The 11,687-nt window shown below is 44.6% G+C and overlaps 1 protein-coding gene across 6 annotated transcripts in view; it reads right to left on the bottom strand.

Annotated features, from left to right (window-relative positions):
* The window catches only part of ncam1a (neural cell adhesion molecule 1a), a 293,753-nt gene that overhangs the window by 68,821 nt on the left and 213,245 nt on the right, over nt 1-11,687 (bottom strand). For all 6 annotated transcript variants that reach the window (XM_073824852.1, XM_073824853.1, XM_073824854.1 and 3 more), the window contains one exon: nt 2,014-2,164. In XM_073824852.1, the coding sequence (XP_073680953.1) occupies nt 2,014-2,164 (151 nt within the window). The remainder of the gene's footprint in view (nt 1-2,013; nt 2,165-11,687) is intronic.

The following is an 11,687-nucleotide window of genomic DNA, read 5'->3' as shown; positions in this document are numbered from 1 at the left end:
CTTAGAGCGATGTTTGCTGCCGCTTCAGTTCAGTGCTTTACATGACTGCCCCCTACTGATCATGTCTTTCCTATGTCATTGTATTTTCCGTGTTCCCTTGGAATACACCGGCGTCACGCGAGACCACTTTACTTCCCGCGCGCATTTTAAATGGCCAGATCTGTACAGTCATGCAAAACAGAACGAGAGACTAACCCTGAGCATGGGAGTGAACAATCTCATCTAGGATCATTTGAAGCAGACAAAGCACCTTTTCTTATCGCTAATTACTGCGAAACGCTCCGTGCACTCAACCAAGAAGCTGATTACTCACAAACCGGGCTGTGGCAAACTGCATTTCCACACAATTTCTATCAGTTGCACATTGTGATGCTATCTCAGGAACGGGAGAAGATTTTTAGGGCAAGAAAAATTAATCCAATTAGACTTTCATTGCACTTCAAGCTTCACTCCCTCCCACTTTTCTGAATTAGATTGTGGGAATGCTTAAAAATGCGCAAGCAGAAGAAAATAACTTTAAAGCTAGCTTTACTGTAATTCCCTACCTGGCAAATGGCACAAAAGTGCACTCTGCCAACTGCAGTAAACATAATCTGATAAAATATGTGTTTGCTTTCAAAATTGAGTTTTAAGAATGTGAAGATGGCAGTGTTTCATTTCATATGAAGAGCTCTGAATGTTAGAAATAAGCCCAAAAGCTATAAAACACATTTGAGTATATGGCACTGTGATTTTAACTGAGCTTTTGGTGCAAAGCAAGTTTAATTTGTTTGAAGCAGACATATAAAAAAGCCCTCAAACCACCAATTGCTGCAAAAATCATTTCTGTTGTTAAATCGAATCTTTTGCATATACTATATCTGTCAATACAAAACATTTCCTTGCTGGTCTAGGCTGGTTCATGCTGGGTTTAACTTGTGGATCTTCTGTTCACTTGCAAAAAGTTAACTGCTGTGTTTAGTCTTGATGATTAAGTTAGTTAAAAGGATAGTTCACCCAAAAATGAAAATTACCCCATGATTTTCTCACCCGTGAGCCATTCTAGGTGTATATGACAAATAGAATTGGTGTTACATTAAAAAATGTCAGTAAAATGTCAGTGAATGGCTGTTGATATTTTGAAGCCCAATAAAGTACATCTATCTATCATAAAAAGTGCTCCACATGGGTCCAAGGGGTTACTAAAGGCCTTCTGAGGCATATTAATGCATTTGTGAATAAAAAAAATCTGTATTTAAAACTTTCTAAACCTTAATCTATAGCTACCGCTCTCTCACAAGAACAACGTTTTGTTTACAGCAAAGGAAAACCAACTCCTCTTTGCTTATATCAAGATCCTCCAACATTTTTCTTGACAAATCCCAATTTTGTACTTCTAATTTGTGACTGGCGTTTTGTATTGCACTTTCCAATGCACTTCCGCATTCGCCAGGTCCTACGTTATCCACGTGAACACCACTCTCTCATCAACGTGTGTATGAAAGTTAGCCGAAGTTTGAGATTACAGTCTATAAAGTATATAAGTATATACAATATTAAAGTATATAAAGTTTTAAATATGGATATTTTTCTCAAACACATTGATTTAAGAACCCTTTTTAACCCCTGGAGCCATGTGGAGCACTTTTTATGATGGATGGATGCACTTTATTGGAATTCAAAATCTCAATGTCTATTCACTACAAATTACCATTATAACGCTTGGAAGAGCCAGGACATTTTTTAGAAGAAAGTCATATACTTCTGCAATAGCTTGAGGGTGAGTAAATCATAGTGTCATTTTTATTTTTGGGTGAACTATCCCTTTAAGACCCTGACGGTTTTATTTTTGGTTCCAGCATCCATTTACTGGTGTTTTATTAGCCTACAAAGGCTAGTAGCTGACAAAGATCAACAGGAACATTGAGAAATCACAATCTGTCCACTTCACTGAGCTCTGAAACATTTGCCCTGAACACAAGAAGACAAATAACCCTACAAAGGACAAAGAGAGAAGTTTGTTGTTTAGCTTACAGCGCACTTCCAGGTACATGCTCTGGATGTCCTGACCAATGGAGTTGCGGGCAGTGCAGAGGTACTGGCCGGCATCGGTGAACTGCACATATTTCAGAGTCAGAGAGGACACTCGGGCATCGCTGCGTACGATCACGTTACCATCCAGACTCTAGAAAAAGAGAAAGAGAGAGTGAGAGTAAGAAGATAGTTGAAGTTAAACCTAAACAGCAGTGCTAAAGAAACAAGGGAGTCCTTAAAGGAGTAGTTCACTTTCAGAACAAAAACTTACAGATCTCACCCCCTTGTCATCCAAGATGTTTATCTTTCTTTCCTTAGTTGTAAAGAAATAGGTTTTTGAGGAAAACATTTCAGGATTCATCTCCATATAATGGACTTCTATGGTGCCCCCGAGTTTAAACGTCCAAAATGCAGTTTAAATGCAAAGGGCTCAAAATGATCATTTAGAGCCCTTTGAAGCTGCATTTAAACTGTATTTTGGAGTTCAAACTCAGGGGCACCATAGAAGTCCACTATATGGAGAAGAACATATGTTTTCCTCAAAAAACATAATTTCTTTACGACTGAAAAAAGAAAGACATGAACATCTTGGATGACAAGGGGGTGAGTACATTATCTGTATTTTTTTGTTCTGGAAGTGAACTACTCCTTTTGAGAGATAATTCATCCCAGAAATAAAAATTGTGCCATTATATCTACTCACCCTCATGTCGTTCCAAACCTGTATGACTTATACGTTATGACTTTTATACAGTATGAAACACAAATCTTGACATCCACATCCACACATGAGAGATGTCCATTTGTAAATGAATCGGTCAGAGCTATTTTGTGAACTAAATCAAGTAATTCACCAAAAGGTCTGACTCGAAAGAATGATTCAATCAAACCAAGTCAAGGTTTTCTTGTGAAAAACAGCTTTAGGTCAGTCAGACAGGTTTGGAAAGACATGAGGGTGAGCAGATGATGACTTTTATCATTTCATCACTTAAAAACAATCCCGTTTTTTTAAGTCATTCCTCCACACAACTCCAGACGCCAAGTGAAAGGAAGAAGGACGGAATGTCTTTGTGTTTCAGGCTCCGTCTGGGGCTCAGGGGGGTGTTTTAGGAGACAGTGAGGCAGGGATCAATAATGAAGTGGACCACACAGCAGGGGCCACTTTAAAGCCTTTTCTCCTCAAAGCCTGTTTGAACAGCACAGCTGGGACAATCTGCTAACAGTTTTACTCCCTGGCTCCATCCCGCACACATGCGCACGCTCTTTAGCTTGTACTGCATTTACTCTGCTGCCCATCTCTGGTTACTATGGTGATCTGAGATCCTATGGTTGGAGGGGCTTTGAATTCCGCAATCAATGCTAGTTCTAGCTGTTACAATGAAAAGCCGGCATGTTTTTCATCACTGCTTCTGTGTTGTTTGCATTTCAAAGCATTTCTTGCTAGTTTTCTTGGTTGTTTCACTAGTTTTCAAAAGCAACTAAAAAGGCCCTTCAGATCAGCTTCCGAAAGAAGCAAATTCATATCATTAACCCGTGATCACACATGTGTGGGTTCTGTGTACAACTGGTAGCGCAAGCTAAAGAAAAGTGATTAATATGTTTTAAATATGGACTTTTTTTTTTTTAGAAAAGCACATCGATTCGCTACAGGAGGCCATTATTCACTCCCCGGAGCTATGTAAGGCACTTTTTATTATGGATGGATGCACTTTATTGGACTGTTGCAGAGAAATACCCACCTATTGCCATTTTAAAGCTTGGAGGAGCAAGAACAGTTTTGTAATATAAATCTGATTGCATTCATCTGAAAGAAGGAAGTCATATACACCTAGGATGCCTTGAAGGTGAGTAAATAATGGGCTAATTTTCATTTTTGAGTGAACTAACTCTTTATAGGACCTACTGAAGCTGCAAGATGCTACATATAATTTTCTTTTCTCATAAAAAAAGGAGAAATGTTTGGCATTCTAGGAGAAGGTTATAAGGGGAAGTTTTTGTCTTTTATTTGAAGTTGTCTTGTTTTAACCACAAGGTTAAAATGGAGATCTCGCAAGCCGTATACATTTAATCAAGAAATGTGGCCTTCACCATGTCTAATTGCAAGTTAATAAATCTTAACATTATGCGACAATTACAATTAAGTACCTTATGTATGAGACTGGAAAAAAAGTTCATGGACACGTTATGTGTCAACTCTCTATACATTATCCATACATTAGTGACCGACTCCAGACTAATTTTCAAAATTTCAAAAGAATAAATTAAATGAAATCCACATATAATAATGTAATTAACAAGAAAATAAACTGACTGAGCATTTCACAGATTCCAACAGAAGCCCAAAGATGCCACAAATTAAATTCCTGTTTGTGGTAATCAAAAATTTGTATTATTTTCCCCCAAGAGAAAAACATTTCATTTTATTTTTTGGCAGTACCAGTCTGTTTCACTGTTTTTAATTCTTCTTAAATTCTTAACATTAAAAAATGGGCCAAAAACAGAATGTAAATAAAAATATATTTTATTAATATTTTTTTATAAATAAATATTTTCTCATATATATATATATATATATATATATATATATATATATATATACAGTTGAGGTCAAAATTTAACATACACCTTGCAGAATCTGCAAAATGTTAATTATTTTAGCAAAACAAGAGGGATCATACAAAATGCATGTTATTTTTCATTTAATACTGCCCTGGATAAGATATTTTACATAAAAGATTTTTACATATAGTCTACAAGAGAAAATAATAGTTGAATTTATAAAAATGACCCCGTTCAAAAAGTTTACATACGATTGATTCCTAATGCTGTGTTGTAACCTGAATTATCCACAGCTGTGCTTTTATTGTTTAGTGATAGTTGTCAATGAGTATGTATGTCCTGAACAGTTACTGGCCACTGTTCTTCAAAGAATGGGAAAATCAGGGTAAATTTAACTTATTTTGTCTTCTGGGAAACATGTAAGTATCTTCTGTAGCTTCTGAAGGGCAGTACTAAATAAAAAAAACAATATGTGACCCTGGACCACAAAACCAGTCATAAGTGTAAATTTGTTGAAATTGAGATTCTTACGTCATCTGAAAGCTGAAAATAAGCTTTCCATTGATATATTGTTTGTTAAAATAGGACAATGTTTGTCTGAAATACAACTATTTGAAAACCTGGAATCTGAGGGTGCAAAAAAATCTAAATATTAAGAAAATCGCCTTAAAAGTTGTCCAAATGAAGTTCTTAGCAATGCATATTACTAATCAAAAATCAAGTTTTTATATATTTATGGTAGAAAATTTACAAAATATCTTCATGGAACATGATCTTTACTTAATATGCTAATGATTTTTGGCATAAAAGAAAAATCGATAATTTTGACCCATACAATGCATTTTTGGCTATTGCTACAAATATACCCATGCTACTTAAGACTGGTTTTGTGGTCCAGGGTCACATATGATATTTATGCAAAATAAGAAAAATAAGAAAACAATTTACATCTTCATTTTGTTCAAAAGTTTTCACCCCTGGCTCTTAATGCATCGTTCCCTTCCGGGAACTCGAGCCGCGTCAGGAACGCTATGGGGAACGCCATTGGCGGGCAGCACTCTGAATCATGTCTAACAACCAATGAAATGACGGGAGTGACGTCACAGGCGCGGTGACGTCATCGACCGGGAAGTATAAAACGCGTGCGTTTGAAGCCGGCGGCAGCTTTTGTCATTCAGCGAGAGCGCTCTGTGTCTGTGTCTGTCCCAGTCATACTGCTGTTTTTTCGTGCCAGTTTGCACGGCTTTTATTTGAGTAGTATGACCGCTAAAATGCAACCAAGGGGGAAAGAAAGTTAAGAAACTTAGGCGGTACAAGCAGCCACATAGATAGTGTGTTCCTCCCTGCCAATGCTTCATTGTTGGTGGGGATACACACAGTCTATGTGCGGTCTGCTTGAGTGTAGAGCACGCACAGTCAGCCCTCGAAAAGGCTGACTGTCCACAGTGTGAGCGTTAAAATCTCCACTGCGGGTGCTCCACGGAAGGCTCTCTTCGAGGAGGGAGCCTTCGCCAGCGTTTCTCGCGGGTCTGGCCCCGCTTCCGCCGAGGCGGAGCGGTAGCTGCACTCGTTGGGATCGCGGCTCGATCTATTAGAGGGACGGGAGACGGGTGTTTAAAAATACCCTATCTAAACCTTTTTCTGGATAAGGAAGCCCGCAATGCGGTTACTTCCCTCCAGGAAAGGTTTTCAACGCTTTCCATATCTTCCTCCAAGGAGGTTGATGTGAAGTACGTTGTCAAAAGTATTCAACCGCCCCCCCTGATCGCCTCAGTATGATGAGCTGGTGGTTGTGCTGACTGTGCATTAGCTAAATAAGCAAATATGAGCCGCAGAAAAGCAAACGTTCTGCTTCCTGCGGACTAAGTCAGCACTTCCAAACGGAGCTTTCTGTCCTTCCCGATCTACATTGAGTTTTTTAGATCTGGAAAAAACTAGAAAATAAAGATGACGCCGCGGGTTGAACAGACGCTATCAGCTTCTGTTCCCCGGTCTAGGCATCATTCTTGAAGGCTCCGTCTTTGCTCTCCAAGCCGCCTAAAGAAAACTTCAGGCTTGATCAGCAAAGATACACGTGCTGGGGTTTTTGACGGGAAATAAAACCCCAGCCGTGTACCAGCTCCTCACATAGAGGCTTATAATAGGAGCGTTGCAGCCCGTTTCCCTCCGGTGACACCTAGAGGGCGGGATTAGCAACACCCCTGACCGGGGGCTTTAAAGACCGAGCCCGGTCCGAGGGTCGTGCTTCGGTCTAAGAGGTCCTCGGCTAAACGGCCCTGATTTTATGGAAAATAATTAAATAAAAATATAGGGCCGATGAGGGCAGCCCCTCTCGGGGAGGTCTGCGGTGCACCATAGAAAAACTCGGTGACCACACCTTCCCGGCCCTCTGGAGATCTGGAACAATCTCCCGCGAACAGACTTCGCAACCCCCGCGGGGGTCTTAAGAGCAACTAATTCAGGTGTATCCTGCCAGCTCGCTGTTACAGGTCACCAAATCAGTTCCTCAGATAAATCCAGAAGCCAGCCGCGAGGGGCTGGTTCCCTTAATAGAATTTCTGGCAGCGTGGAAACTACTGCCAAATATTTCTATGTGGGTACTGCGCACTGTAGAGAAAGGTTATTGCAAATAATTTCAATTCGGCTCCAGCCGCCACCTTTCAGCGGGGTATTTTCACAGCTCTGGTGAACCCCGAGCAGGGTCTGGTAATCGAACAGGAGATAGAACTCTCCTGAGGGAGGAGGCCATCGAGGTGGTCCCGCCTCGGTGTAGAGAGTCTGGGTTCTACAGCCAGTACCTCATTGTTCCCAGGATGGAGGGCTTCGGCCCATTTTCGATTTCACGTCTCCATCCTTCCACAACACAGGAAGTTTCTCAGGTTCGCTTTTAGGGGCAAAGCTCACCAATACAGAGTACTTCCTTTCGGCCTAGCTCTCTCACCCCGAACTTTCACGAAGTGTGTGGATGCTGCTCTGGCTCCTCCGTGACTCCAGGGCATCCGCATACTCGACTGGTCGATTCTGGCCAGCTCAGAACAGTTAGCGGTCCAACATCGAGGTGTTGTTCTTGCTCTCATGAAAGAATTGGGGTTGAGGCTCAACACCAACAAGAGTGGGTTTTCTTCACTACAAAAACCACTTATCTAGGTGTAATCTGGGATTCGACCACGATGCAGGCACGAATGTCACCTGCTCGGATCGAGTCGATCCTTACTGCAGTAAATGCGGTCAAGCTAGGCCCGCCACTCACTGTCAACAGTTCCAAGTACTGTTAGGTCTTATGGCAGCTGCTTCCAACGAGATACCTTTTGGACTGCTGCTTATGAGACCACTTCAGTGGTGGCTCAAACCAGGGGGTTCTCCCTGAGGGGAAACCCATTTCACAAGATCAAGGTCACGCGGCGCTACCTACGTGCCTTGGCCATGTGGAAGAAACCCTGGTTTCTCTCTCAGGGTCCGGTTCCAGGAGCTCCTCGTCGCCGCACCAAGCTAGCGACGGACGCATCCCTCACCGGATGGGGAGGCGGTCATGAGTGGCCGCTCAACCCAGGCCTGTGGAGCAATCCTAGCCGTGTTCCACGCCCTGAAGTGTTTCCTTTCAGACCCAAAAACCGTCACGTGCTGCAGTCAGCACTGCGGGGATTTATTATATAAATCATCAAGGAGGTATCCGCTCACGCCCCTTATATAAGCTGACGTACCGGATCCTCCTATGGTCTTAAGGAAAGACTTCTCTCCCTGAGAGCAGTCCAGTATCTCTGGACGTGGGAGCAGACGTTCTGTCAAGGCAGGGGCTGAGGCCCGGGGAATGGATGCTTCACCCAGAGGTGGTGAAGCAGATCTGGAGAATATTTGGCCAGGCACAGGTGGACCTGTTTGCGACTCGAGAGACATCGCACTGTCCCCTCTGGTACTCTCTAGTTCCTCCAGCTCCACTGGGGCTGGACGCCATGGCACAGACGTGGCCGAGGCTGCGTCTGTACGCCTTTCCCCCGATCGCTCTGCTCCCGGGAGTTCTGGAACGGGTCCGTCGGTTTCAAGTGTGGCTGCTACTAGTAGCCCCGCGCTGGCCGGCACGAGTATGGTTCTCGGACCTGGTATCTCTCCTCGATGGCTCTCCATGGGAGATTCCCGTCAGGAGGGACCTCCTGTCTCAGGCTGGGGGCGCAATATGCCACCCCCACCCAGAGAAATGGAGGTTATGGGTGTGGCCCCTAAGGGGGCACAACTCATAGGAGCGGGTCTCTTAACCGAGGTTGTTGAGACCCTTCTCCAATCCAGAGCTCCCTCTACGAGGAAACTGTATGGCCTTAAGTGGAACTTATTCGCGAGATGGTGCCGCGAGCGCCACCTAGACCCAGTCAACTGCCCGGTGGGTACAGTTCTGGAGTTCCTACAGTCTCGCCTTTCCGCAGGGCTAGCTCACTCCACCCTGAAGGTTACGTGGCGGCTATAAGCGCCTACCACGCCCTTCTAGGTGGCCTCTCAGTGGGCAAGAGCCCCCTGGTCACACGTTTCCTCCACGGTCGGGAGATCGAGGCTTCATCAGGAAGTAATGAAGCATGGAGACTATGGGACCTCTGGCGACTCGATAGATATCGCAAGGTTCTCTCTGGTTCTCCTTAGTGCCTCCAGGTCCGCCCGGACTGGACGCCATAGTACAGACGTGGCCGAGGCTGCGTCTGTACGCATTCTCCCGATCACTGTGCACCCTGGAGTTCTGGAAAGAGCATGCCGGCATCGTCACGGCTAGTCCAACCATGGTCTTGGACCTTCCCTCTCAAGCTGGGGGCGCGGCCTGCTACCCCCACATGGAGAGGTGGAAATGTATGAGTATGGCCCCTGGGGGGGCGCAACTCATAGACTCGGGTCTCTCAACCGAGGTTGTTGAGACCCTGCTCCTATCCAGAGCTCCCTCTACGAGGAAACCCTAAGTGGAACCTGTTTGCTTCATGGTGTCACGAACACCATCTAGACCAAGTTACTGCCTGTTGGTACAGTACTGAGTCCTCGCAAACCCACAAAACCAGCTCACTCCATCCTGAGGGTGTTCGTGGCGGCTTATTGGCCTACCACGCCCCTCGTGGTGGCTCGTCGGTATGGTTTCCTCGGTGGTGCACTCAGGTTGAGACCCTGACAGGTTCCACTGTCTGCCTCTAAGAGCTCTGACAGCAGGTGTCCCCATCCAGGACATCTGCAATGCTGCGGGTTGGTCCTCGCCCCTGACATTCGTCAGGTATTATGAGCTTGACCTCAGAGCCGCTCCAGGCTCTGCTGTACTCTCGGCCTAGTGCGCTAGGCCTAGAGAGGCAGCCACCTCCCTAGCCAGGAGAAGACTTCTCAAGGCGCATTCCTTCTGCGGAAGGAAGAGAAGTTAGTTTCGCCAAACTAAGAGATCTGCAAAACAAACAAAGAAATACTTAGCCTGTTGTCCGTGGAAAACTAGACAAAGGCTCTTACTCTCGCGCTCTGATGCTGTTTCAGACCGAGCTTTCAGTCCCTCTTGTCATGGCTGAATCCCCAGACAAAGGACTAAGACTCCTCGTGTACCCGAGGGCCGAGGGGTGCCTCCTGCACTGGCTGGCGAACCAGGCGGAGGTCTCTATTCTCGTGCACCTGCGGGCCGAGAACCTTACAGCTCTCTTGTCCGCGGAATGCTAGACAATGGCTTACTTGTCCTCGTGTTCTGACGCAGTATGCTATCAGACCGAGTGTAATGCGGTCCCTCTGGTTCCGGAAACTACCTGACCAAGGACTAAGACTCCTCGTCTGTCTTAGAACAAGACTGAGGAGTGCCTCATGCACTGGCTGGCTACCAGGCAGAGGCCCCTACTGTCTTCCCCGTGAGCCCAAGGGCCGGCGATTGCAGTGCCCTCTTGTCCGCGGAATGCCGACAATGGCCTTATCTCTCGCGTCCTGGCGTAGCACAGGCCGAGCCTTGGATCCCTCTTGCTCTTTACCTTTCCACCTGCTGGCACAGACACTGCGCAGGGTTCGGAAATTATGGGGAAGTAGGTAGTCTCGTTCCCCATAGCGTTCCTGACGCGGCTCGAGTTCCCGGAAGGGAACGTCTCGGGTTACTATCGTAACCTTAGTTCCCTGAGGGAACGAGACGCCGCGTCTCGGACCATAATTCCCGCACCCTGCGGCGCTCGCTTCATTCCTAAAAGAGCTGCCGCCGGCTTCAAACGCACGCGTTTTATACTTCCCGGTCGATGACGTCACCGCGCCTGTGACGTCACTCCCGTCATTTCATTGGTTGTTAGACATGATTCAGAGTGCTGCCCGCCAATGGCGTTCCCCATAGCGTTCCTGACGCGGCGTCTCGTTCCCTCAGGGAACTAAGGTTACGATAGTAACCCGAGACGTTTTTCCATCAAAATCATAGAGTCATTGTAAAAAAAAAAAAAAAAAAAGTTCAGGAAATTCAGAAAGTACACAAAAATGCTGAAAAACCAAGAATTTGTGGGAACTGAAGGATTTTTTTCTGAAAAACAGCAGGCAGTTTAACTGGTTCAGGACAAACAAGGGACTCAAGAACACTCACTAAACATATAAAGCACAGCTGTGGATCATTCAGGTTTATTAAAATTTTTAAATGGAGTAATTTTTATAAATTCAACTGTATTTTCTTTTGTAGACTACATGCAAACATCTTTTATGTGAAATATCTTATGTAGGTCATTACTAAAGCATTTGCTTTTTCGACTCTCCATATGTTACCCATACATTAGTGACAGACACATGTGGTTTCGACTTGGTGATCTTCAAAAGAAGAAATCAAACGGAAATCCACAGATTAATGACGCTCATGTAATTTACAAGAAAATTAATTGACTGTGCGAATCTGACTTGCATAATGTGACCCATGTTAATCAGAGAGTGCAGCCTCTTCCATGACACGTTTAAATAGATTTATTAGTCATGCCAGCTGACACCATATTACTCAGTTAACAAATACAAGTTGCTCCTCCACTCTAGCCACCGTATTCACACGGATACCCATTCCCATTCAACACGGACAGACATTTAGAGAGAAAAAGCGTAGCTGTCACACCTTGATATTAACAATAAGCATTGTCGACATTCACAATCAGTATTCACTGCAGCGGAAT

This window comes from Garra rufa, chromosome 19 (assembly GCF_049309525.1).
Source record: "Garra rufa chromosome 19, GarRuf1.0, whole genome shotgun sequence".
In the NCBI taxonomy this organism is placed as follows: domain Eukaryota; kingdom Metazoa; phylum Chordata; class Actinopteri; order Cypriniformes; family Cyprinidae; genus Garra; species Garra rufa.
The sequence above is the reverse complement of the archived record's forward strand: the minus strand, read 5'-3'. Positions and strand labels throughout refer to the sequence as shown.